The sequence below is a fragment of the Pneumocystis jirovecii genome, assembly GCF_001477535.1.
Source record: "Pneumocystis jirovecii RU7 chromosome Unknown supercont1.17, whole genome shotgun sequence".
Taxonomy (NCBI): Eukaryota; Fungi; Ascomycota; class Pneumocystomycetes; order Pneumocystales; family Pneumocystaceae; genus Pneumocystis; species Pneumocystis jirovecii.
In genome coordinates this window covers 221,420-248,013 of record NW_017264791.1, presented here as the reverse complement: position 1 = coordinate 248,013, position 26,594 = coordinate 221,420, and the positions used below count along the sequence as shown (strand labels likewise).

The following is a 26,594-nucleotide window of genomic DNA, read 5'->3' as shown; positions in this document are numbered from 1 at the left end:
AAAAACATTATAATATATTTTTATGGAAAAAGTTGAAATATCATTTGATTTGAAGGAATCTAACTTAAAGAAATCTACAGAGATAGTTAATAAAAAAAAAATAAAAAATGGAGTATCTTTTTTAAATCTTTTTGATTTTACAAAAAAAAGAGATACATTTTTACTTTTTTTCGCATGTATTATATCATTTATCAATGGACTATTTGCTCCGTGTATGACATTTCTTTTAGGAAGACTTTTTCATGTTTTTTCTTTAATATCATTAAAAGAAATTACAGAAAAAGAATTCAGAAATCAAGTAAACCATTATATACTTTTATTTGCAATTCTGGCAGTTGTTTCTTTTATTGGTGGGTGGTTGTTTCAAACATTATGGTACATTTTCGCTGAAATTCAGATCATACGCGTTAATAAACAACTATTCCATAACTTTGCATCTAAAGAAATTAAATGGTATGATCTTCGTTATGGGGGAATTGCAGGTATTATTAACCGTTGTGAGAGGTTTATAATACTTTTTAAATAATATCTCTTGTTAATTTTTTTAGGAATATTGGAAATTTTCATTATACACTTTCAAATACACTAGGAAAAATTTTGTCGTCTATTATTACATTCTCTGTTTCATTATTTCTTGCTTTTTGGTATTCTTGGAAATTAACATTTGTAATTTTAGTTTCTCTTCCTATTATTATTTTAATTGCAGGTATTACATCTTATTTCATTCAGCCATATATCTCTCGTGAAAAAGAAACTATATCTCAAGCAGCAGCGCTTGTTGATCAAGCAGTTGTAAATATACCTATCGTTAAAATATTTAATGGTCAATATTATGAATCTCAGAAATTCAACAAATGTATATTAAAATCAAGTCATATTGTATATTGCTGGAAAAGAATCTATGCTTTACAACAAAGTCTTGTTAGGTTTTTTATTTTAGCTATGTTTGTACAAGGGTTTTGGTATGGTTCGTATTTAATTATTAAAAAAGAAATATCTACTGGAAATGTATTGACCGTTTTTTGGGCATGTCTTATGGTATCTTTTTCAATACAGACGATTGTTCAACATTTAGTTTTTATTGATCAAGGAAAAATTTCAAGTGCTGATTTACAAAACTTGTTTAAAGATGAAAAAACACAAAAAAAAGACAACAAGCTATCTAGTCATTTTTCCCCAGAAAAATGCGATGGAAACATAACATATGATTCAGTAAGCATATATATATATATTTTTAAAAATTCTAAAAAAATTAGGTTTCATTTGCTTATCCATCAAGACCTGAAAAAATAATATTAAAAAATGTTTCTTTGTTTTTTCCTGCTGGGAAAACTACGTTTGTTGTTGGCGCTAGCGGATCAGGAAAAAGCACTCTTGCAGCTTTACTAATTAGAATATATGAAATAAATAACGGCTCTATTTATATAGACAACAAAAATATTGAATTATTAGATATAAATTGGATACGAAATAATGTAACTTTAGTACAACAACCAGTAATTTTTAATGAGAGTTTGAAATTAAATATAACCATTGGCAAATCTTCTCCTACTTCAGTAGATATTTCTGAAATTAAAAATGCTTCTAGAATGGCTATGTTAGAAGAGATAATCTTTGAACTTTCTGATGGATATGACACTAAACTTGGAACAAATGGTTTATCATTAAGTAGTGGACAAATGCAGCGTGTAGCAATGGCTCGCGCAAGATTAAGAGATACTTCTATTTTGATTCTTGGTAGGATATCATTTTATTTTTATTGTTACTTATATGATAAGATGAGTCAACTAGTTCTCTTGATTATATTAATCGTTCTCTAATCTATGATGCTGTAAAATTTTGGCGCAAGAACAAAACAACTATTATTATTACTCATGATATAAGTCAAATAGAAGATTCAGATTACGTATATGTTATAGATGATGGATCTTTAGTCCAAAAGGGACTTAAAAAGACTCTTTTAGAAGACAAGAATGGATTATTTTTTAATATTCATCTAGAAAATGAAAAAACTAAAAATTCGCTTTCTTCTCAAAAAAAAGAAGATATTTCTTCTAAAAACGAATCAAATAATTCTTTAGTTGAGTCTTCTTTTAACAATAAACCACATATAAAATCAGCTGCTTTTAATTTTTTAAAAACAAATCTAAGTATCGAAACACTTTTATTAAATTCTGCAAATGTTATAGTCGAAAATCGTAAAAACACTACTAATATTCGAACTTTACTTTCTTCAAATATGAACCATTCAAAAATTTCAAAAAAATTTAATTTTCGAAAAAAATATTTCCTGTTAAATATATCATTATGGAATTTATTAAGAAACAATTGGAAATATGTTAATAAAAAGATCTTTCTTGTCCTAGGATTATTTTTTTGTTTGGGAAATGGTATAGCTACTCCTCTTTTTTCATATGCATTATCTAAACTCCTTGCATTATTTTTTTCTCCAAAAAATGCATCTGAAATTACAAAAAAATCATTAAAATCATCATTATTTGTTCTAGGTGTTTCATTTCTTGATTCATTAACACTCTATTTAAAAATATTTTTTTTTCAACTTTCTTCTGATTATATGGTAACTAATATTCGCTCAAAATTATATAAAAATGTCTTGTTCCAAGATATGTTTTACTTTTCTGAAAAAGAATGCTCTAGTAAAAACATTACAAGAATCATAATTAATGAAACTGAATTAATAAGATCCATTTTTGAAGGAATAGCAGGAAACATCTTAATTGCTATTGTTATGGCATCTTTAGGAATTATATGGTCATTTTTTATTGCATGGAAGTTAACTATTATAACAGTTGGTATGTTACCATTCTTGTATATTTCAATTCAATATTATTCTTATATAAATAATATATGGGAACAAAAATATAAAGAAGAAAATATTAATGCTTCATCTATATTATATGAGGTACTTTCTTATGCTAATTCTTAATTTATTTACATAATTGTAGTTTACAGAGAATACATTTACGATTAAAGCTTTATTACTTAATGATTTTTTTGAACAGAAATACATGTTATCAATAAAAAAAGTTTTTATGAAAGGAATTAGAAGAGCTATTTATATTGGGTTTGGTTATGGATTCATGGAGTGTAGTATATTTTCTTTTAAAAGTTCAAACATTACTTTTCATAATTTAATATCTAACATTACTAGCATTATTATTTTTCTATGGTTCAAAATTTATTTTGAAAAAAATATATACACCGATTGACATTTTAACAGTATTTTCTTTAATCATATTTTCAATTATTACTGCATCTCAATTTTTGTCAATGAGTAAGTCATAAAATTCTAATTTTAGTTTATATTAATTATTAAAGTTCCTCATTATAATAAAATTAAACAAGCCTCTGACGATATTAATTCTTTATTTAATGTATCAGGAAAAACTACTGAAAATGAGGGATCATTAACTGTTCCTTTAAATGGAGAGATTATTTTCAAAAACGTAACATTTTCTTATCCTGGACATTGTAATGAAGTATTACAAAATATAGATTTGAAAATAGAAAATTACGAAAAAATCGTATTAACAGGGTAAATATTTCATATAGATAATATAAACTTTTTAAATGAAACCAGTTTATCTGGATCTGGAAAGTCTACAATGATTTCATTAATTCAAAAATTATATCAAGTCCAAAAAGGTATTATCACGATAAATGGATACAATATATCGTCTATTGAGACTAAATGGCTAAGAAATCATATTGCAGTCGTAAGGCAAACTCCAATGTTATTTAATATGACTATTGAGCAAAATATTGCATATGGTTTAGGTAATAATTAAAATATTTTAGTTTATATAAATAACAAAAATAGATTCATTTAATAGATCACATGTTCAAAAAGCAGCTCAGAAAGCAAATATACATGATTTTATCATGAAATTAACTGATGGATATGATACAATGTTAGGTGATTATGGAAAAGGGTTATCTACTGGACAAGCTCAACGGATTTCTCTTGCCAGAGCATTTATTAGAAATCCAAAAATTCTCATTTTAGATGAATGTACAAGTGCTTTAGATCCACTTTGTGCTTTGTCTATTCAAGAAATTATAAAAAATATTACTAATATTACTGTTATTATTATAACACATTCTAAAGAGATGATGAAACTAGCAGATAGAATTATATTATTAAAAAATGGGCAAATTATTGAAACTGGTACTTATGATGAGCTAATAGATTTAAAAAAAAATTTCTGGACATTAATACAAAAAGGAGAATGGACATAATTATTATGTATATTCATGTAAATTTAATTCAAAATTCTATATAATTTACTAAAATAAATTATTCATGTATATAGGGTATTTCTTATTATTAATATTTTCTATATACACTTAATTCATGAACAAGCTTCTTGTTTTCCTTTTTCAAATTTTCAATTTCTTTATTCTTAAACCTTAATATCTTTTTAAATTCTTGTTTTTGCAGCATAAACTGCTTTATTAATTCAACATGCAGACATTGAATATCTTGCCGTATTCCTTTTTGTGCCTCATAAAGCATATCTTTAAATGTTAACATATCAGTAGAAAAGTCTTTTTTCAAATCGAATTCTAATAATTCTTTATTTGTTGAAAATGAATTAGAATTCTGAAATTTAGAATTTTCAGATATACTAAGAGTATTTTTTGATGAATCTTTTGTTTCATGAGTTCGAATATCTTCTTTTAATGGAGAACAATTTACAAGTGAACTTTCAATATCAATAATTTGATCGACTCCAAGTTCACACCATATATCAGGAGTATCAGATGTTTTAAATTTCATCAAATATTTTTCAGGAGACTTTTCTGAAATTAATTGATTTTTCTGAAAACTACAAGTATTATTAGGAAGTTTAGGAAAATTAATCTTTTTTTTTGACGTCTTTGGAGTTTCAAATTTAAATGTTGATTGAGCTTCATACGTTTTGTTAGGTGAGAATGTATCATTTTTATTAATATAAGAGGACATGGATAAATCTTTTGTAGGTGTATTTGCTATAAAATTATTTCTAGAAGGATCTTCAAAAGGTATATTTTCTTCAAAAGTTAGGAAAAATAACCAATATATATGTATACCTTTTCCAATAGAAACAGCAGATGAATTATTTTTATCAACATATAATCCTATATAAAAACTTAATACAAAATATACTATCTCAAACAAAATGATTACTTTTTCCAAAATCAGATTGAATTTTATCAATTTTAGTCTTCAAAGGGCTATTTGTGGATAAAAGCAAACCCGAAAATTTATCATCAGTTAAAGATTGTATTTTTTTATCAGAAAAACAACCATGTAAATCTTTAGAAATTAAAAATTTAGAGATATTAGAGTTTGAATTTTCAATAACAATGTCCAAAAAGCTTTCATTAATGGGTATATCACTGACTAACTAAAATTCAAATCAATAAATACAAATAATAAAAAAAATCAACATACTGTTGAAATTTGAAAAACTTTTTCTGAATTAATAGAATATTCAGAAAGTTTTACACCTTCTTGGTTAAAATAGAAACATTTTTCATGCGATGATAAAACAAAAATATTCCACTCATTACAACCCAATTCTTTAATAGATAAAGAATCAACAGAGGTGTTTATAGACCATTTGATTTGAATTTCTTTTTTTTCAAAATCAATGATAGAAAATTGTCCATTTAAATCAACAGCAAGAGCAGATGATTCTTCATTTGGCAAAAATAGCGCACACATAATAGATATGTCTTTTATTCTAAATATAGGATGAATTGGTTTTTTCGTATTATAAAAACCAAGAATTCCATTAGTAAAACAAAGAAGAAAAAAATTTGATTTTTTTGGATGAAAAACAGCATTTTTAACATTTCCAAACGACGTTCCAGGAATTATTTTATCCGTCAAATGAGTAATACAGTCCTGAAGAAAAATAATAGACGGATTTTCAGAGACAGTCAAAATAAACCTAGAATCTTTCGATATCGCCATATATGTTATTGGAGAAGGATGTCTCTAAACAATATCAATTTTCTCTAAAAATATGTATCACATACTTTCTGAGTCGACAAAGTAATAATCTTTTCACTTATAATATGATAACTCATAATTGCAGAAAGTTTTTCCTTGATAAAAAAGATTTCATCTGAATTGCCTCCAAAAACAAGATGTTTAACATCCTCAAAAAATTAATTTGTTTATACATAAAAATATTTATACTTTTGTTCCTGGAATATGTAGCAGTTTTCCTGGATTTTTTAAATCATACAAGTAAATAAAACCCGCTGCAATTGCAATAAATCTTCCTTTTTTAAAGTAAATTTTATACTGAATATCAAATATAAAGGAACAAAACCATCTAAAGAATGTGATACTGCTGAAACACAAGGAACTGTAATTTTAAGACGTATTTCTGGATTAAAAAAATGATTTAATAATGCATCTTTAGAACGAGAAAACTCCAAAATTTCTACATGAGATTCTGAAAATAAAAGAATCCTATGTTTCATGCTTAATTAATGTGCAAAATTTACACAATTTACACAAAATTTTTTAATAAATAGTTAGTTCTTTCTATATTTTATTCGATTTAATAAAATGATCAAAACATTGATATCAAAAATCTCGATATTAACGTAAAAAATGGGGAAAGAAAAAAACAAGAAATCAGAGAAAAAAAAAGATAAAACAGACTCATCAGGATCAGTCCATATAAAAGGAGTAAATTTCTATCAGTAATTTTTTTGAATGGTCTTTTTTTGATAAAATTTGACAGAGTTTTAGTGATGCACAGAAAGTTAAACGTATCAAGCTTTTGAAAAGTGGAAAACCAGTGCGAAACAGGACAGGAAAGATCATTAAACACGCAGATTTTCAGTCTAAAGATGTACCTAATGCACGAGTTCAGCCGGATAGGCGCTGGTTTAATAGTACTCGTGTAATCTCTCAAAATGCGTTGGATTTATTTCGTCAATCTTTTTCACAAAAATTGAATGATCCTTACCAAGTTTTACTTAAGCAAAAGAAGCTGCCTGTATCCCTTCTTTCTGAACCTGCAAAGGTTTTGTTTTGCAAAAACTCTGTTTGATATTGATCGGATTAGACATCTAAAACTCATATTATTGATATGGAGCCATTTGATGATACTTTTGGTCCAAAAGCAAAAAGAAAACGTTCAAAGCTTTCAGTTTTTTCTATAGAAAATCTTGCGGAATCAGCTTCTCAATCTTATGAAGATTTTATTAAAAAAGAATCATCTGAGCCCAAAATCTTTGATAATTATATGCAAGAACCACATGATGCTGTTTTTTCAAAAGGAAAATCTAAAAGAATATGGAACGAACTTTATAAAGTACTACAGAAAACTATTTATTGTTATAATAATCGTTACAGGTAATCGACTCATCTGATGTAGTAGTACAATTATTAGATGCCCGTAATCCATTAGGTACTAGATGTAAGCATGTTGAGCAATATCTTCGAAAAGAAAAACCTCATAAGCATATGATTTTCCTTCTAAACAAATGTGATTTAATTCCAACTTGGTGTACGGTAAGTAAACCATGTTCTTTACTTATAATTATCTACCCACTGTTAAGTCAAGAAGTTTTTAAGAAATATGTTATATATTTCTATTGATTGACTTCTGTTACAACTTTGGGAAAAAAATATTGATTTATTTTAGTATTTTTTGAAATAAAAAAATTCTAATGTAAATCGATTGTGTTTTTTTGAGTTGAGAGCTGAATTAGTTTTTGAACAAACATTTCTTCTCTCTTAGTTAGAAAACATATATGATTTATATATACTACATGCGAGTATTTGCTAATAACATAATTAGAGGCAATGGATTAAACAATTGTCGAAAGAATATCCTACTTTAGCATTTCATGCATCAATAAACAACCCATTTGGAAAAGGGAGTCTTATTCAGTTGTTACGTCAATTTTCTGCATTGCATTCTGATAAACGCCAAATCTCAGTAGGATTTATTGGTTATCCTAACACAGGAAAATCTTCTGTAATAAATACTTTGAAATCTAAAGCATAACCTTCATTTTTCTTTAAAAATATTTCTTAATGGTATTTAGAAAGTCTGTAATGTTGCTCCTATTCCTGGAGAAACTAAAGTATGGCAATATATTCGTATGACTTCCAAAATATTTATGATTGATTGTCCTGGTATTGTACCACCAAGTGATAATGATAGTGAAACAGAAATTATAATGAAAGGAGCCTTTCGAGTGGAAAAAATCTCAAATCCAGAACAACATATTTATGCTATTTTAGATCGATGCGAAACTAAACATCTTGAAAGAACTTATGAAATTTCAGGGTGGGAAAACGATTCTACAAAATTCTTAGAACTATTAGCCCGAAAAACTGGAAAGCTGCTTAAAGGTGGAGAAGCTGATGAATCAAGTGTTGCAAAAATGGTTTACTTAAAATAATTTGCTTATTTTATATTAATTACGATTAGGTGATTAATGATTTTATACGGGGAAAAGTAATTTTGATATTATTATAAATAATTACTAATTTTCTTAGATTCCATGGTTTATGGCGCCTATTGAAGATAATCCAGCAATTACTAAATCACCCAATATGTTAATTGAAAATGAGCTACCAGTTATAGAAGAACTCAATAATACATCTATTGACGGAAAAATTATTTAATACATTTATTAGTTTCTAATCTTTATAAAAATAACAATTTAAATATTTAAATATGAGAAATAGAAAAATGTTGATATCTGTTATATGTAATATTATCAAATAATTAAATAGTCTTTTGAATATTATATGTAGTCTTAATTGTTCGAAGTTACTTCTATACATCTAGGGCACAAATCAAAATCTATGTTTGCTGTATACATCCAACAACGTAAACATTTTTTTTTTTCTGAAGGCTGGGCTGTTATATGACAAATACTTCCAAAAAGTTTTATTTTTTCATAATCACTCCATTTTTGATTTGAAAAATTCGAATCCATGGGAATTATTGAAACATCGGATACAATAAGCAGTTCAGGTAATTCATGTTCTTTAAAGTATTAAAATTAATTATATAGTTATGGGGGTAAAACCTATTTTTTCAAAAAAATGGAATGCCTCTGTATTTAAAGGCACTTTTATGATTATTATAGATTCCAAAGAACTTTTCATATGTCTTTAAAAGATTAATCACTAATATTAAATATAGATTTTATACTTATTTTTTCTAGCTTTTTCTAAAACAAGATTACATGCAGACCTAATTATTTCTATGTTTTGAAAATCTTTTTGCAACTCTAAATTCAACCATTCTTTTCTGCATTTATACCATCCAGAATGAAAAGGTGTTTCTACTTCTCCAACAACATTTTTCCCGGCAAATTTCCATGCTTCTAAAGCAAGTAATGGTATTATAGGTGAAATTATAGATACATAATTTAGAAAAATCTGAGAAAAATTAAAACAAAAGAAGAAAAAAAAATCTCTATACATGAAAAAGAACAGTCTGAGAACCAATCCTACTTTTACTTGTACGATGATCAGCATAAAGTCTATCTTTTATTATACTGAAATAAAAAGATGAAAGTTGATTGTTTGTATAATTGGCTATAGTATGAACAACTAAAAATAAATAAATTATTCAAATACTTGAAAATCTAATACCTTGAACAAATAAAAATTTATCATATAATTCTCTAACTTTAAAATTAAATTCATAGAGTTGAAGCAATGCATATTGATCAATCTAACAATTAAATAAATTATATAATAATAAACATGTATACCTTTTTCAAATCCTTATATTCTAATTCATTACCAGACCAATCATAAAGATTTCCTAAAAGAAATCTCAAAGTCGCACGAATTTTTCTTTGCATTTCAGCTACATTTTTTAAAACCGTAGAACTAATATTAATATCATTTGTAAAATCGCTTCCTGTAACCCATAATCTTAAAACATCAATACCATAAGCTGGATCTTTTTCAATATCCTTCCCACCAAAAATAATATCTTTAGGGTTCATAACATTTCCAATAGATTTTGACATCTTTTGATTATATTTATCAAGAATATGTCCATGTGTTAAAACAATTTTATATGGTGCAATATTTGAATTATGTTGAAATGAAATAAATGTAAACAAAAGAGACTGAAACCATCCCCTATGTTGATCAGATCCTTCGATAACAAGATCTATAGGCGGATTATTGCTCATCCTGATTCTTCTTTACAAGTGATTCTTATAGATTATTTAACTTACAAAATACCATGACTTTCATTAGAAATAACATTCCACGATACTCCACTATCAAACCAAACATCCATAGTTTCCCTTCCCTTTTTGTATTTTACATCACTTTTTCTATATTTTGGAGCAATCCAGATATCTGAATCAGAATTTTCCCACCAAGCATCCATACCATATTTCTTAATTGTTCCTATAATATGTTGTATATTTTCCACTATTAATAACGGTTCACCAGTTTCTAAATTATATAATACAGGAATAGGAACACCCCACGCTCTTTGCCGAGATATGCACCATTCTGACCTTGATTGAATAAAAGAAACAAGACGAGCTCTTCCTAAATTCTATTAGCCAAAGATTATAATGATAACCACTAACCGGATTCTGGAATCATCTTAACATTTTGGAGAGCTTTAATACAATGATACTTAATTCTTTCAAGATCTATAAACCATTGAGCAGTTGCCCTTAGAATAACAGGCTCTTTTGTCCTCCAATCACATGGATATCTATGAACATAATTTTCAGAATGAACAAGCATTTCACGAGTATTAAGTAACTCAATCACTTTTTTGTTCCCTTCTCCTAGCACAAATAATGATTCTAATTCTCCATTAAGTACGTCTTTTGTAAAACAACCGTAATCATCAACAGGTGAAAAAATATCAATGTTATGCTGCATACAAACTTTATAATCGTCTATACCATGCCCAGGTGCAGCGTGAACCAATCCTGTCCCTGATTCCGAAGTAACATATGCTGCATGATAAAATGGCAAGATTTGATCATTTTTATCAAGAGGATTATAATATGTTGTTTTTAATAACATTTTTCCGAAAAAATTTAAAGATATTTGAGATATATTTAAAGACTTTGGTAAATGATCAATTCGATTATGTGCAACAATCAGACTTCCATGTTGCGCTGTATCAACGATAACATATTCCATGTCTTCATGAATAAATATAGCCTAAATAAATTAATATGTATTACTTAAAACTATTTTATAAAACCCTATTAGCAGGCAACGTCCATGGGGTTGTTGTCCAAATTAAAGCATATATTTGCTTGTAATTTTTTGCATTTATCATTGTAGATAAGTTACCTAATGTCTAAATATAAAATAAAGGAACAAACTAAATTACCTAAATCAACTAAAGGAAATTTAGCATAAACTGCACTGCTTATATAGTTATCTTTGTACACCAATTCTGATTCTGCCAAAGCTGTTTTTGAAGAAGGACTCCAATACACTGGTTTACAACTTCTATAAATTAAACCTTGAATATCTTTAAAAAATATCTATAAAAATAAATCCACACACCTTTTTCCACCATATTTTTAAAAACTTCAAGTTGAAAAATAGAATACGATAAATCTTTCCAGATTAAACTTATTCAAAACATGTATACCCTACGAACCCATTGTTTGATAGCTTTTATCCCAATCCCCTATAACCCCAAGATCTTTAAATCCCTTTTTTTGGCATTTTATTATTTCTGAAACATATTTTCTTGCTTCTTGGCGCGTTTTCTCTGGAAATTCATATGATCTCTCCCAATCATGTTTCTCTATAATTTTAGTCTCAATGGGCAACCCATGACAATCCCATCCAGGAGTATATAACACACGTTGTCCATTCATAATATTTATCCGTAATATCACATCTTTAAGAATCTTATTAAACGCATGTCCTTTGCAATTCATCAAACTCATTTTCCCCTACCATTCTTTCTACAAATATACCTATATGTAACGATCCATTTGCATAAGGAGGCCCATCATGAAGAACAAATGTATTTTCATACGGTAAGTGCTTTTTCTACGCCATTTAACTACTACAAACACTAAAGTAACAGCTACCTGCCATTCATAAAGATTTTGTGTAGATAATGCAAAAATCTCTGGATCAATTGAATTTTTAGGTAACCATAAAGGAAACTGAGTTTGAGGAAGACATAATGTTTTTGAATATATACTGTTAGGTTTTTGTTTTAATGTTGTATATGATTGACAAAAAGGCTTTAAATTTCTATAAATCCCTTTAAATCTACAATTTAAATACTAAAAAATATTAATTTGTGTTTAATTGTGTTTAATCTTTCAAACGCATAAAAAACAAAGACAAGACATTTAAAGATATAGAAAACCAAATAAACCTTTGATTCTGTACGTATATATTTAAATTTTAAATAAATATAACTTAATTCTAGCACATAATAATGTTATTTATATGTTATTTAAGCTCCATTGATTTCTGATGTTTAAGCTATAAACAAATGACTTTGCTAATATCACTGAATTATATTCTTAGGGTTTTTAAAAAATGGACGAATGGAGATTCGAACTCCAGACTTCTCGCATGCGAAGCGAGCACTCTACCAACTGAGTTATACGCCCTTGTATGCCCGAGCGACGCTAAAAAGATATTTAAATAAAGGTGGATAAAATAGATAAAAAGAAAATGCACAATAAGTAATATGTATAATCTATGATAAAAAAGTATATACTATTGTTATGTATTTATAAATGCCTATTATATATTCATAATAAACTTTTCGCGTGTTTTGAATATAGTATTCTGTAAACGTAGAAGAATAGACTCAAGTTTTAGTAAAGATTGATGAGTCATTTGGGGAATTGTATGTTCCATTTGAGGCAGCAGCTGTTCCAGATGAATAAATAAATCGGTACTTTTAGACTGTATAGTGGGAGTAGTGGAGAAAGATGCATCTATATAACTAGAATGGCAATTTTTTGTGTATGAGTGAGTTTCCAGGGATCCAGAGAGAGTTTTTCTATGGTTATCAGTAGATCGTCTTGGTCGTAATCTTTTTAACAAGGGAGAATCATCCAAAAGAGAATCTAATTCATTAATACTAAATATCTTTTTTTTTTAAGCAAATTACCATCAACTGGTTCAGAATCATGCTTTCTTTTTCCAAGAGAAATAATTTTTTCACTTTTAGTAATACTATTTTCAAGTGTTTTGTTATTTTTGAGTTTGGTATTTTTTGGAGTATCTTTTTTCATAGAAGACAAAAAATTGTTATTTTTATTCTCTAATGTTAATTTTTCAGAAGTTCCGGTCTTTAGAGGATCCATTTCTTGTATATTATTATCATGTGAATAACTTTTGGATATTTTATTTTCTTCTTTACGAGTATTTTTCATAAAATCAGAGTTCAATATATCCTGAGAAGCCTTTTTTTGTACAGATTGTGCTAACTTTGCTGACATTCTTCTAGTCATCATTGAAGGTTCAATTGGCGTTGTTATTTTTTTGTTATGTGTTTTTATTAATGATGATGGCATATTAGTTTCATGTGACGTTTGGTTAGTGGTATTTTGTATAACTTCAAGCTTATTACTTGAAGTCGATGGAAATTCCTGATACTCAATATTCTCATTATCAGATGACAGAATAGGATCTAAAGGAATACATAATGTTGAAGGATTATCCTATAAAAAGTAAAAACAAAATTTAAAAAAATTATAGAATTATTTTTACGTTATCTAAAGAAATAGGAAATGAAGGTAACAGAATTTTAAGTGTTTTAGAAAGAAATTCCATAACTTTAACAATTTCGGGAGGATAATCTAACATAGTTTGTTCTCCAAAAGTTTTATTCCACATTTCAACAGTAGAAAGAACTACTGAATGATTTTTGCTCCTAAGTCCTGATTCTAAAAGAAGTGATAATGAACATAACAGTGAACTTTCATAAGAATTAAGACTTTCCAATTTTGACAAAACAGAAAACCATAATTCTTTAATCTAAATTTTAAGTTAATTAAAAATATTTATTATTAAAATACTACTATATTAAGTATTGCTTTAGAGCATTTTTTTATTATTTCCTTTTCATCTAATATCCATAGCGAGAGTCCCCCTTGTATACATTGTAAACTTTGAGTAATTTCATAAATAGGGATTATTTTTATATAGTTAGAAACACCTTGAATAAAAGAAATAATAGATTTATCAGGATTATGCTTATAAGAAAGTGCCAAAAGATTGCTTATTAACATATTGAAATTTTCATAAGATCTAAAAAGCTTAAAACAAGTCAATTATTAAAAATATATTTACATTGTTTTTTTTGGAATTTTTGTAGCTTTTAAATTTGGCTCAGATAAATTCATTGTTGAATTGTTTAAAGGGAACTTAACTTTTTTTGTTATAACTGTACAAATATTATAAATATTTCTAAAAATATTAATTAAATTACTAAAATTTTAAAAAATACTTATTAACTTCAGGAGATTCCTGAAGAAGAGATTCAGCTAGAGGCTCAATAATTTTATAACCAGCACCGGTTATTCCTATAATAGCTTCAAATTTTTGATAAAACACATCAAAGAGCATTTCCCAGTTTAAAAGACAATCTACTTCTCTATTTTTTGAAATTCTAAATTAGACAAATATTTTTATTTTAAAAAAAACTAACCGATGCCCCCATTTTAGTATTTTAAATATACCATTTCTTTGCTTAATAGTATCTTCTATATCAATAGATGATACATGCAAAGATCGATTAGATTCAAAAAAAAATTTTTTAACAGCTTCTGAAAACAATTTCCATATTTGTATTTGAAGATTATGATCTTTAGTACAACCAAAAACAGATAAACATTCAACTAATAAATCAATCTTATCGGAATCCTTTGGCTGTAACAAACCAATATTAGAAATAATATCAAATATAGCCTTAAAATATGTTTCATTTATTGATGCACGAGGAAACGGGTTGAAAAAAAGTCTAAAAATAAAAGCAATAGGAGTATAAAGGTTTTGTTGGCAAGATAAATTTCTAGAACCGGTTGCCTGTGCTAAGATTAGATCTTCATTTTCTATAATACATGATTTATTCATAAAATACATATAGCTTATTATTTCAAACGATATAGAAACAAGCTGTGAAAATAAATTGACATGCTCATTTAAATCATTTTCTAAAAATTTTAATTAAATAAAATAATAAAATAGATATTACCTGTTTTTTTTATAAATAAATTTTGATTAGGAGATAAAAACCAAAAAGACTTCAATAATCCACAAATTTTTGTAACTGCATCCATTGCTTCAAAAGTTATTTTTATTTCTTTATTACCTGCAAAATTAACCGATTTATTAAAATTTCTCCAAACTGATAATTTAAAATCTGTTGGCAACACAGTAGATATTAAAATTATTTCAATAGCTGATCTTATAATAGAGATGTTATTTCTTATCCATTTAGGTTCTATTCTTGGGATTTCTGATGGTTCTATAGACAAATTATCTGCAAGACGGTCATCTTTCCATGATTTAACTTTTTCCACATCAAACAAAGATGTCATTATTTCACATCCATTAAACGCGTCATTTTTATTAGATTCCATCATTTTTTCGAATAGGGGAAAGATAACATTTTCCCACATAATCGTTATATCTTTCATTGAAACCCCAGGACGTAAAATAGAATATAATAATGCACATACTGTCTTTATTGCAATTTTTTTTACCGGAGAATATGCAGCAGATTTTGTACTTAAAACTAATTGCATTGGTTGAGATAATAAAAAAAGTCTTTTTAGTGGAATAGATTGAACCTTAGGTGATAAAGTAAAAATATATATAAAACGTACCCAAGCTGTTTGAGCAGCTATCTTTGTTGAGATATCATTGTGATTAAAACATAACTTAAAATATTACAATAATAATACAACTTTAGACTAACTTACTTGAATAATTTTCAACCATATATTCAATTTGTTCCATTTAGGAAATAACGTACCCATAATAGCAACAAGAATACCCCACGATTGTGCTACAAAAACACCATTACCATCTTCATTAATAATTTCTTGAAATCGCGTGGAAAATATATCTACTATTAGTTTTCCTTTGAGTTTTTCTTTCATATTATTTATAACAGCTAAACTGATTCTAGATTCCCCATGCATAGCTTTTTCTATTTCGAAAGCACAGTTCAAAGCTTTTTCCCGCACAGGTCGAGAAATATCTAACAAAGAAGTATGCAAAATTAACACCCATTCTGACGCTCGATGAATAAAAATCTGAGGGCGTTGATTCATGATCCGAATCAAGACAGTCAGTCGCTCTTGAGAAATTGTTATAGAAGGAAGATTTATCTTTAAACATGCAGAAATAATTCTATCAGCTATCTCTGAAGTTATAATAGCTGGCGGTAATTTCTGGATACTTAAAAGCCAAAGATGCATAGTTGCAGATGTCTATAAATATACTTTTAAAAAAAAAGAAAAAGAAAAAATAATAAACCTTAGTAAGAGATGGGCTTTCTAAAACAGAGACAGAATATTCAATAAAGAATTTGGCGTCACTAGGATTAAAAATATCAGAAATCTCCTTCTGAGATAAAAGATAACCCAAAACTTTAAAAGCATTAGAGGCCCTGAAACGATTAGAGCATTTTAAATATAATAAAAATTCTTTATACATTTGATAGTCGCCTATATCTGATGATCGAATCTGAACTGCATCTCTCTTAATACATAGAGCAAGCTCCGGAATATATTGAAATAAAGACTGCTTATCAAGAATTGTCTCATAGGATCGAAGAAAAACAGAAAGCCCAATATATGTCTCAATCTTCTTAACACGCTGATCCCCAGTAAGAATTTTCCTTGCGGATGCAAGAAATTCAGAAAACGTAGTCTTTTGTGGCAATTCTTCTAATGAGCTTAAATATAAGCTTTCTTCAAGTGAATCAAACTGCTTGGACAATGGGGTAGTTTTAAGAATGCTTTTTGGCGGTTTTTTCGTTAATTCTCCAGGCGTTTTTTGAGGTGTTGAATTTGCTCCTTCTTTTATTTCTACAGGACACTTTCATCAATAAAAATGCCATGAAAAAAGACGTATAATCCCGTACCATTCTTAGGAAATGGAGAAAACACTACTCGTTTTTTTCTTGTTGTTCTTTCTTCTTCTTTTTCCTGATCACCTAAACATGGAGTATTTTCTTTATCTGATGGAGTAAATAACATATTTTTTCACTTCAAAAAACTTCTAATAAATATTTTTACTTTTAAGCATGTTTTTTGCGTATTTATTTATCTTTATTTTCTCTTTAATACGTTTTCCTGATAAATCTGCTTTGTCGTGTTGTCAAACTTGATCTCACATACTCTATCATCATTCTGATCACGTGACTTCAACGTCAGTCTATTTTCAAGATATATAATCTGTGTGTTTTCTATACATGTGTGCATTATTATTAGACATTTAACAATATATATATTTGTAGTTCGTCTATTAAATATATTTTCTATGTTTTTTTCCAGAAATTTTGCTTTAATTTTGAGAAAATGTCTTTATATTTTTTCAACAGCTTTTGTGGAAAATCTTCAAGCAAAAATAAAGCAAGAAACATATTAATAAAATCTATGGAACATTTTTCAATAAATACCGGACAAAATAATCTTTTTAAAGCTGTTTTTTCTCGAAAATCTGACATTTCACGACCTAGCCCTAAGAATGCGGCACCAAGCCCTCGATCAGCACAAAAGAAATAGATAGATAGCTTGCAGAAATAGAACTATAGGCTAGAAAGGACATTAAACACATATAGTTAAGTAGGGAATATAGTTACCTATAAGAAAAGCAAGAAAAGAAGTGAAAGTATGGAAAATGTGCGGGTTTCTAGTGTAAAACTTGTACTTCTAGGAGAATCAGCTGTGGGAAAGGTGTGTTTTGTACAAGAAATGCTCTTCTGATACAAGTACAGAGCAGTCTTGTTTTACGTTTTGTTAAAGGGCAATTTGATGGTATGTATAGCTAATTTTTAGCACTATACAACTGTTAGTAGCAGTTGCATAGCAAAAAATCTTTCTGTGTTATGAATTTATCTCTTATAAACATGCTGATAATGATAGATTATCGAGAAAGCACAATTGGGGGTTAGTTTTTCTTATTCAGTGACACGTTAACCCATAGATAGCGGCATTTCTTACACAGACACTATGTCTGGACGAAACAACTGTGATTAAATTTGAAATATGGTTAGTTAACTGCTACAGCTAACAGTTGTTATTTTTTCAGAGAAAACTGTCTAGCTAGTATTGTTGCACAGAAATGCTTATAAGCTTAGGGATACTGCGGGCCAAGAACGATATAGGTCTCTTGCACCGATGTATTGTAAGTATAAGTATACAAGAAGTACAAACACTAAGTTTTAAGATCGGAATGCAGACTGTGCAATTGTTGTATATGATATTACACAGACGGTAAAAAGTAGTAGAGAAATAATAGAGTATTAACAAACAAACAGGAATCACTAGACAAGGCAAAATCATGGGTAAAAGAACTGCATCGACAAGCTTGTGGAAACATTGTAATTGCTTTGGCTGGGAACAAGGCAGATCTTGCATCTCGACGAGCAGTTGAGACGAGCGATGCACAGGCATATGCAGAAGAAGCAGGACTTATTTTTTTTGAAACATCAGCTAAAGATGCACAAAATGTAAATAACTTGTTTCAAGCTATTGGTAAAGTTTTTTTTTTTAAAATTAGTATATTATTTACAATATGCGTTTAGCCAAGAAGCTACCCTTAGAACACACAACCTCAAAGCCACGTAGTTCAGGATTAACACGAGACGTTGATTTATCTCGACGATCATCTATTGCAAATACATCATCGACTTGCAATTGTTAATAAGTTTGAATGTGGGGTAGGACGTTATTTCACTTAAATATTGTGGAATATATATATCATATGTATAAGTATATCGATATTAGTATGATATAGAACTAGTTACCATTTAAATTTTGTTTCTATTTTGTTGCTATTCATTTTTGAATAAATGCTTTTCTTTTTTGATATCATTAATTAATTAGATAGCTGAAGACTTGATTTTGTTTTATGAAAGATAAAAAATAATTACAATAAAATATTACATAGCTCATAAAGTAGTAAATTAAAACAGTCTATAAAAATTAAACAGATAAACAAGATAAAACAGGATATACTTTTGCAATGAATTTGATACATTTAATAATTTTAATATCAAATACGTAAGATTGAAACTTAGTTTTATCAAATAATACTGAAAATATTTGTAACCATTTAACATTCTGAAATAATTGGAAAATAAAAAGATAAATTGATCGGAATGTTAAGTTCTTGTTTTTCATATGAGTATTTTTGTTATAAGAAAATCTAGATTTTGTCTCTTGATGTGCAAGACTTTCTTGAGACGAAACAGGCATAATACGTGATGATTCTTCATACTCATTAAATTGTAATGGCTGATCATTCTCCAAAATGTTTTGAAACTATTATTCATTAACCCATAATTTATATGTTAGCCGTTTAATACACAATATTTTTTTAAAATTCTAATAATAAACTCAACAATTTCTTGAGACGAGGGTCTTTTATGAGGGTCAGGAGATAACATAGTTTCTAAAAACATGCATAAATCTTCAGGCGCATTTGATGTTTTAGGTTGATGTTGGTAACTAAATTTGTTCAAAAAACATTTATTCAATTTTTCACAACTTACCCTTTAAAATTTAATATTTCAGCTCTTAATTTATCATATTCTTCTGCAGAATGTTCATATGGAAGTTTTCCTGTAAAAAGTAACCAATATAAAATTAATCCAAGGGAAAATATATCTGATGCTGGTGTAAAGAATCCTTTTGGTTTTCCATCTTCCCCTGCTTTTAAATTATAAATACTTCATTTGTATTCATAGAAACATTCTTACTAAATAATACTTCTGGAGCAGTATACCTAATATATTTTAAACTATATCATTAAAAAGGTTAAAAATATACTCTAATGTTCCTGTACCACCAGATCGAGACTCTACTTCAGTTGCTACTTGGCTTTCTCCAAAATCACTAACTAAAACTCTTGGAAAAAAACCATTTTTTGTACTTTGAAGTAAGCAATTGCCTGGTTTTAAATCACGACTTAAATATTCTTTAACTTAATTTAAAAAATAATAATAATACGAACTGAATCAAATTATTTTCATGAAGGAAACTCAATCCAGATGCGATATCTTTAATAAAGGAAATAACCATACCCAATGGAAGCACAATATCATTTCCAGATTTTATAAAAAACGGTTTTGCTTTTAATCTTTTCACTTTTTTCTTCAAATCGAAAAATGTTGGTTCATTAGATACGAGTAATTCTTGAACGAAACTTTCTAAATCACCTCTATCACAATACTAACAATACTTCTTATTAAAATTAAATATTAAATATTCTTTTACCTCTTGTAAAATATATAGAACAGGAACAGTTGGACCAAATTTGGTTAGCTTTGAATTCTCAAGCCCTTCAATAAAGCTCCTCAGCCTTACTACTTCTAATATTGTGCTTGTATTTACTTACAAACATGATTATAATTAACTAAATTAGTATGCCGTAGACGTAACAAATGAACTTCTTTCAACAGCTTTGAAATAAAATTAATGTTAAACTTCAAAACATTATAAAATTATCTCATACTTTTTTAAGCCAAGAATGGCTATCTCCAACTGGAATACGCTTAACTGCATCTATAAAACTATTAAAATATCCTTTACTAAGTAACTAATATACAATGGCCAAGTGGAACACCATCCAATACATGTAAAACCTTAAGTACTTCTCCACGAGATCCTTCCATAAAATAAATAACATCCAATATATACAGAAAAGATACCTCTTCCAAGTGATCCTTCTGGAATAAAAAATCTATCAAAAAATAAGATTTAAAATGGAAAAAAACAATATATAACCTTTTAAAATAACCTTGATTAAATGACAATGATGAAAGAGGTGTAGAAGTAGAAGGAGAAAAACCAGGAAGCGAAGAATTCGTCGGTGATGGACTCGACAATGGTTGAGAGATATCTAAAGGCTTTTCTGCATCATCCCAAGTAAAATTTTCAAGAAAACGAAAATATCCAGAATCTATAAACGTTTGAAGCATCAATGATGATTCATCAAATGTAGAATGAAGATCATTGGCCTGAAATGGTCGATAACAAAGCGGACAAAACGTTGTACCTGGTTTTTGAACAAGAGACCCTTTAATATTCCGGTACAAGCTTAGTTGCTTGTTTTCACGATTAAATAAAACAACTGCGCCTGATACAGAGTCTCGGCTAGTTTCTTTGTTAAAATTGTCAATAATATCCAAATCTTACAATACAACGTTCCAATCGTTACATTCAGTAAATGGGATTATTGCTTGATCTTGTGTCATTTAGAAAAAGGAATTATTAATAAAAGAACAAAGTATAATTTCTAACATCGTTAAATAATATTCTATAATCTTTAGAAATATTCAGATACTTTGATCTTTGTTGATTGCAAACAATCGAATAGATCGAGATATATATATAATATAGAAATGAATTAAGTAGAATTGAGTAAAAATAAAAGAATTTAAAGAAAATATAAATAGGAAACAAAAGAATAAAGAGAACTTATTAGAATATTAACAAAAAATCAATTGAAAAAATGAATGCATTTTTAAATAAAACTAATCAGAAAAACGTCCAGACTGGAAAGCATCTTTGATGGGGTTTTTTACAGAAAGAATACCATTTTTTTCAAGCCTAAAGTAGAATAAGATGAGTAATAATTTAAAAGAAAAATAAAAGACCTTTGAAACATAACAAAAAGTCTTTCGGCGTCGCGTTCTTTCTCTTCCTCTGTCATTTCAGGAAGATTAGAAAGTGCCATACGCTCTGCTTCAAGTGTTTGTCCAGTAATGGGGTTGATGCCATCTGTCGCCTGAAAATCCTTACTATCTGGAGAGGTAAAAGGAATACCCTGAGAAACAAGAAAACCAGAGGCATAACCAAAGCCAATACTATTAATAAAAGATGTTTCTGTAAAAACTCAGAAATTTGTATATATTGATTAACATAAAATGTCAATTTACCATCTGAATGATTAAGTTCATATAATAACCATGAAATTGATTCGCGAATCAATGGAAATGGAACAGTCATGATTCTAAGAGCTCTAGATGAAAGGGTATCACCTCTTCCAAGAATTTGTTGACGGTCTCTGAGGAAAAATTAATCAAATGAAAAAAAGATGGAAGGTATTTACTTGCTTTGAGGTAACAAGTGAAAAGCTAACAAAGCTTCAATTGGTTCTGTCGAATGTTTAAGAACCTTTCGAAAAAAAGTTATTAAAGAAAGAATTTTCGTTTCAAGAGCAGAATCAAGATTAACAGAGGAAGATTGATCATTCGAATGAATACCTAAGTCAATGTTTAATAAAAGTGTATCCAGGATTTTAAGAAGTTCTTCAATGCAATACTCTGGGCGATTTTCTGGATTAAAAAGTTCAGTAATTGGAAGATTCAATAAACAATTAATGATTTCAAAAGTAAGCTGTTGAAGGTTAGAATGCGAAAATGATAAATTTAAAAGTCTGATAAGAGGAAGTATGTTACTAAAAACTATTAGAATAATATAAAAATCCAAATATTATACATTAAAGACTCATCGGTTTCCCCCCGTACTAAATTAAAAAGCAATTTCATATATTCTTGAATAGTGCAAATACTTTGTTTTGGCCATACGTCTGAAGATTTTAAATATGCTTCGAAATACTCAAGGTACTAAAATCCCATTATTAAATCTATCTAGGATAAATTAATATACTTGATTAATTATTTGAAAAATGCCTAATTCCATTAATGTCGTTATTGCTTTTCCTGGTTGTGTCGTTAATAAAAACAAAATGCGTGTATATATAAACATAAAGTCAAAGTCATCCTATACAGTAACCACTGTTATTATAAAAAGCCTTTTGTTTATTGCAACTAACTTCATGAATCAAGGGTAGTTTCAAAAAATCCGTATATTCTTTCATAATATGTTGGATACCATTATTCTCGATAAAAATGTCTCTAGAATCCGGGTTAAGAAGCATAGTATTGAAAATGCATCGTGCAGCGTTCGCCGATTTTTGCTGCATTGTTGAATTAGAAAATGCCAGTTGAAACAAGATAAGAAATCCCTAGAATAACTTAAATAATTAAAAAAAAAACAACTAAAAGACTTTACACGCTTTGATCCTGTTATTTTAGCGCAAGAAAGATCTGTAACCAATGATTTCAATCGAACAATAGAATTGTATCCTTAACTTTAAATTTTATTTATATATCGATATAAAACATACTTGTTTTTAAATCATCTTTTTCAATGTCTTTTTTTAAATAATCTAATAAAGCCTCTACTTCTTCTTCATCTAATAAGATTAGCACTTTTATTTTAAAATTATCTTCTTAAAATACTATTTTCATATGTTTCAGTCATGTTGGTAAATAAAGTCTTACAAAAGATATCGACAAAAAAAGGCAACCTTAAAAAATATAGTTTTTAAATGATATTAAAAAAATGTAAATTTTACAAAAAAAACATCAATAAAAAGCCTTATTTTATACAAACAAAGTAGATTGTAAAAGTGTATATGTTTCAATCATCTAGAGTAGTTAGAAAAAATAACAAAAAAAAAAAGATACATTAAGAGCTTGTATGACTTCGAGATTCTGGCGAGCGTGTTTAAGCCAGTCAGAAGCAAGTTTTCTTGGGACTCCTTTAAGCTGATTTAGTTCGCGTGTTGCTGCATCCAAGTTATTTTTTTCGAGATAATTTTCAGTACGTGCAAGAATATGGTGAACATAGTCACCGTCAGCTCTCCCCGTTTTTCGGAACATAAAGAAACTCAATACTCGACTAACCATGTATCCTAGAACGCCTGTATTATCTGGACATAAGCTGACTTTATAGATTTCATTAGCTAAATGATGAAATCGATCAGTTAATTGAGTTTTGCTCATAATTCCTTGTTCATGAGTTTCTTTCTGAATCGTATGAATTACTGTTTGCATGAATTCATCTTTTTCTGATAAGTCTTTCAACACATAAAGCTCTTTTGTAAATGGTTTTTGTTGTGGATCTTCTATAATTCTTCGCAATGCCTGTGATGCAATTTGCAGCCGTTGAACATGCATAGCACTTTCAGAGAAGACTCTTGCTTGTGAAAACATAAATTCTAGTTGTTTTACATGTTTATAAAGATGCTCTAGTTGTCCTAATCGTCTACCACGTTGTTCTTCAACACGAGCTTTCATTTCACGTATCCATCGTCTTTGCAATTCAATTGCTTGCTGAATAAGTTCGTTCTTAAGTTTTTTTTCATTTAACTCCTTCAATTTTTTTAATTCCCCCAATAAACGCTCATGATAAGTTTCTGAGAGACGCTCATATTCTTGTTTTAAAACTGTCATCCAATATGTTTCCTGATTTGCTAATTGTGTTTGAAGACTTGTTTCTTGAGCCTTTAAAAGGTCTTCAAAATATGATTTCTGTTCGGATAATTTTTGATCTATTGTAGTTTTTGTTTGAGTATCTGTTTGGTGTAGAGCTGCATTTAAAATAGTAATATCATTTTTTAAAGCACTAAGGGATTCTTTTAGAAGTCCATTTGCATTTAAATCATTAATTGCTGTTATTATAGCATTTACAGATTCAGCCAATGATCGAACAGATGGATGTATTTCTTGGTTCAAAGATATAAAAGACGATGAAACTGAAGATGGTGCCGATGAATTTTTTGGTAAAATATCTTTTGAAGATGTTTTTTCTTCTATATTACTAGCAGAACAACTAGAATCGGTGCAAGGTTTTGATTGAGAAGTTTTTGGTTCCTTATCTGATGTTTTATTTGTAGAAGATTCTTTTTGAACAGAAGAAACTTCACTTTTTGATGTACTTTCTTGCATAGAGGGAACTGAGATATCCTTTTGTTTTGATGACATAAATGGTTCTTTAATAAACGTTTCTTCAATAATATCTATTGTATTAGACTCTCGATCGTTTTTTGTTTGTCGTGCAATTGCTTCTTTTGCATCAGGGTACCTCTCATAAAATCCATAATCTCGAATCTCCAACATCAATTTTTCAATAGAAGGAAACCATACGTAAAATTTTTTGCCAAGCCAACATTTATCTTCATATACTTCAACACAAATAGTTCCTGCTACTAATGCTATTAATGCACTAAAGGATCCAAAAATAATCCATCTCATAGGCTTCCAACTCTTTTCAATATGTTTTTTTTGTCCATTGATTTGAATATCATTATTAATACGTCCAGTTTCATTAAAACGCCGGACAATTCGATAAAAAGGACATTCATAGAATTTAAAAAGAAAATTTCGGTTAGAAATACTCAAAATCTTTCCAAATGATCTGTTAAAATTACCAGAAACCTTTAACATTTTATCTTTTTTGTTTCGTTAATAATCTGTTAAAATTAACTGACGTTCACCGATCAGTCACGTGATCTATATCTGCTGAAGTAACTGATTGCATTTGAGTATTATAAGTACAAAGAAAAAAACTATTTTTGTAATAAGAAACAGATTAACTCTATAAAATATCATAAAATGTATTTCAGTAAAGTCTATTTTTCCTTTTCTTAGTATTAGGTTATCGATGTGATTACTACGACAACTGATTAACATACAAAAATTTACATCTTAAGCATAAAAGACAAAAAACATAAAAGCAAAAGAATACAATACTTCTGTATTTTAGGGTAAATAATGATGATAAAACAAAATCATAAGTCTTTTATTTTAGATTTAAAAGAATTTCTTTAACCTATTTTTAATCACGTGCCAAAAATGAAATTTATTATATGATTAGCCTAAGTCAAATTTGTAGGATTTAATATCATCTAAAATGATTTGAAGGAATATAGAAGTTTTTTTAAAGCTATTTTAAAGAATTTAAAAGATATTTAAATATTTTAAAAATGTTATATTTATAATATTTAACGTTTTGGAATTACATATCAATTAAACAATAAATTCAATATTCTAGGAACTCATAGTGAAATTAAAAAAGATCAAGATTGGAAATTATATCCGTTGTAAAACGGGGTATTTAACTCAGTTTTATTAAGAGATTAAATGTCAAAAATTTTATTGTAAATACTTAATTCTAAAAAGATATAATACAGAAAAAAAATAGTTCTAAGAAAATGATTTTAGGAAAAAATATAATCACTAAAAAGAATGTTCAGAAAGAATAAGAAGACAATAAAAATATGATGGTATTAATGTTAAAATTACTATTTATGTTGAATTGGATACTATACTTAATACTAAGCTTATTATTAACTTAGATTTATTTAGGATGGAAATTTAAGGGATTAAAATTGATTGAAAGATTACATTTAAAATAAAGTTTTAAAAAACAATTAAAATACAGAAGAATTGCAAGCACCAACAAATATTTAATTGAACTTTGAAAGACAGTTTTTAGTTAGTTAAATTTTAATATGAAAAGATAAAACA

General features: G+C 27.9%; 9 protein-coding genes and 1 non-coding gene across 10 annotated transcripts; 3 read left to right on the top strand and 7 right to left on the bottom strand.

The window, feature by feature from the left end:
• Positions 1-22: 22 nt before the first annotated feature.
• On the top strand, positions 23-4,260 carry T551_03503 (uncharacterized protein; the record flags this gene model as incomplete). The annotated part of the gene is made up of 9 exons (XM_018375766.1): positions 23-504; positions 549-1,212; positions 1,257-1,737; positions 1,779-2,923; positions 2,967-3,129; positions 3,173-3,295; positions 3,340-3,556; positions 3,602-3,798; positions 3,842-4,260. 9 exons carry the CDS (start codon positions 23-25, stop codon positions 4,258-4,260), a joined length of 3,891 nt encoding a protein of 1,296 aa, XP_018228115.1.
• An 88-nt stretch (positions 4,261-4,348) lies between these two features.
• On the bottom strand, positions 4,349-6,501 carry T551_03502 (uncharacterized protein; the record flags this gene model as incomplete). Its single annotated transcript, XM_018375765.1, has 7 exons — positions 4,349-5,055; positions 5,095-5,142; positions 5,192-5,411; positions 5,459-6,007; positions 6,049-6,171; positions 6,212-6,297; positions 6,348-6,501. 7 exons carry the CDS (start codon positions 6,499-6,501, stop codon positions 4,349-4,351), a joined length of 1,887 nt encoding a protein of 628 aa, XP_018228114.1.
• A 133-nt stretch (positions 6,502-6,634) lies between these two features.
• On the top strand, positions 6,635-8,668 carry T551_03501 (nucleolar GTP-binding protein 2; the record flags this gene model as incomplete). Its single annotated transcript, XM_018375764.1, has 8 exons — positions 6,635-6,726; positions 6,776-7,052; positions 7,095-7,343; positions 7,385-7,597; positions 7,833-8,012; positions 8,083-8,427; positions 8,472-8,498; positions 8,540-8,668. 8 exons carry the CDS (start codon positions 6,635-6,637, stop codon positions 8,666-8,668), a joined length of 1,512 nt encoding a protein of 503 aa, XP_018228113.1.
• Positions 8,669-8,802: 134 nt separating this feature from the next.
• On the bottom strand, positions 8,803-11,952 carry T551_03500 (isoleucine-tRNA ligase; the record flags this gene model as incomplete). The annotated part of the gene is made up of 12 exons (XM_018375763.1): positions 8,803-9,035; positions 9,079-9,161; positions 9,204-9,433; positions 9,477-9,607; positions 9,650-9,731; positions 9,772-10,204; positions 10,249-10,573; positions 10,615-11,206; positions 11,250-11,341; positions 11,382-11,516; positions 11,561-11,614; positions 11,658-11,952. The coding sequence occupies 12 exons, from the start codon at positions 11,950-11,952 to the stop codon at positions 8,803-8,805; spliced, it is 2,685 nt and encodes an 894-aa protein (XP_018228112.1).
• A 611-nt stretch (positions 11,953-12,563) lies between these two features.
• On the bottom strand, positions 12,564-12,636 carry T551_05047. The gene has a single exon. It is a non-coding gene; the product is annotated as a tRNA-Ala (tRNA).
• Positions 12,637-12,772: 136 nt separating this feature from the next.
• Positions 12,773-17,247, bottom strand: T551_03499 (uncharacterized protein; the record flags this gene model as incomplete). Its single annotated transcript, XM_018375762.1, has 12 exons — positions 12,773-13,101; positions 13,146-13,698; positions 13,748-14,014; positions 14,059-14,287; positions 14,330-14,446; positions 14,487-14,633; positions 14,688-15,192; positions 15,234-15,921; positions 15,964-16,476; positions 16,523-16,655; positions 16,701-17,086; positions 17,119-17,247. 12 exons carry the CDS (start codon positions 17,245-17,247, stop codon positions 12,773-12,775), a joined length of 3,996 nt encoding a protein of 1,331 aa, XP_018228111.1.
• Positions 17,248-17,883: 636 nt separating this feature from the next.
• On the top strand, positions 17,884-18,916 carry T551_03498 (GTP-binding protein ypt5; the record flags this gene model as incomplete). The annotated part of the gene is made up of 8 exons (XM_018375761.1): positions 17,884-17,946; positions 17,988-18,027; positions 18,136-18,159; positions 18,201-18,261; positions 18,351-18,397; positions 18,440-18,486; positions 18,531-18,747; positions 18,798-18,916. 8 exons carry the CDS (start codon positions 17,884-17,886, stop codon positions 18,914-18,916), a joined length of 618 nt encoding a protein of 205 aa, XP_018228110.1.
• Positions 18,917-19,197: 281 nt separating this feature from the next.
• T551_03497 (uncharacterized protein) lies at positions 19,198-21,470 on the bottom strand (the record flags this gene model as incomplete). The annotated part of the gene is made up of 13 exons (XM_018375760.1): positions 19,198-19,536; positions 19,581-19,722; positions 19,767-19,926; positions 19,974-19,999; positions 20,044-20,181; positions 20,228-20,445; positions 20,491-20,555; positions 20,612-20,675; positions 20,729-20,778; positions 20,822-20,881; positions 20,925-20,956; positions 21,001-21,369; positions 21,412-21,470. The coding sequence occupies 13 exons, from the start codon at positions 21,468-21,470 to the stop codon at positions 19,198-19,200; spliced, it is 1,722 nt and encodes a 573-aa protein (XP_018228109.1).
• A 279-nt stretch (positions 21,471-21,749) lies between these two features.
• On the bottom strand, positions 21,750-23,544 carry T551_03496 (uncharacterized protein; the record flags this gene model as incomplete). The annotated part of the gene is made up of 10 exons (XM_018375759.1): positions 21,750-21,825; positions 21,873-22,101; positions 22,155-22,282; positions 22,328-22,675; positions 22,717-22,844; positions 22,888-23,001; positions 23,054-23,245; positions 23,293-23,366; positions 23,408-23,476; positions 23,523-23,544. 10 exons carry the CDS (start codon positions 23,542-23,544, stop codon positions 21,750-21,752), a joined length of 1,380 nt encoding a protein of 459 aa, XP_018228108.1.
• A 122-nt stretch (positions 23,545-23,666) lies between these two features.
• On the bottom strand, positions 23,667-25,511 carry T551_03495 (uncharacterized protein; the record flags this gene model as incomplete). Its single annotated transcript, XM_018375758.1, has 2 exons — positions 23,667-23,711; positions 23,751-25,511. The coding sequence occupies 2 exons, from the start codon at positions 25,509-25,511 to the stop codon at positions 23,667-23,669; spliced, it is 1,806 nt and encodes a 601-aa protein (XP_018228107.1).
• Positions 25,512-26,594: the final 1,083 nt, after the last annotated feature.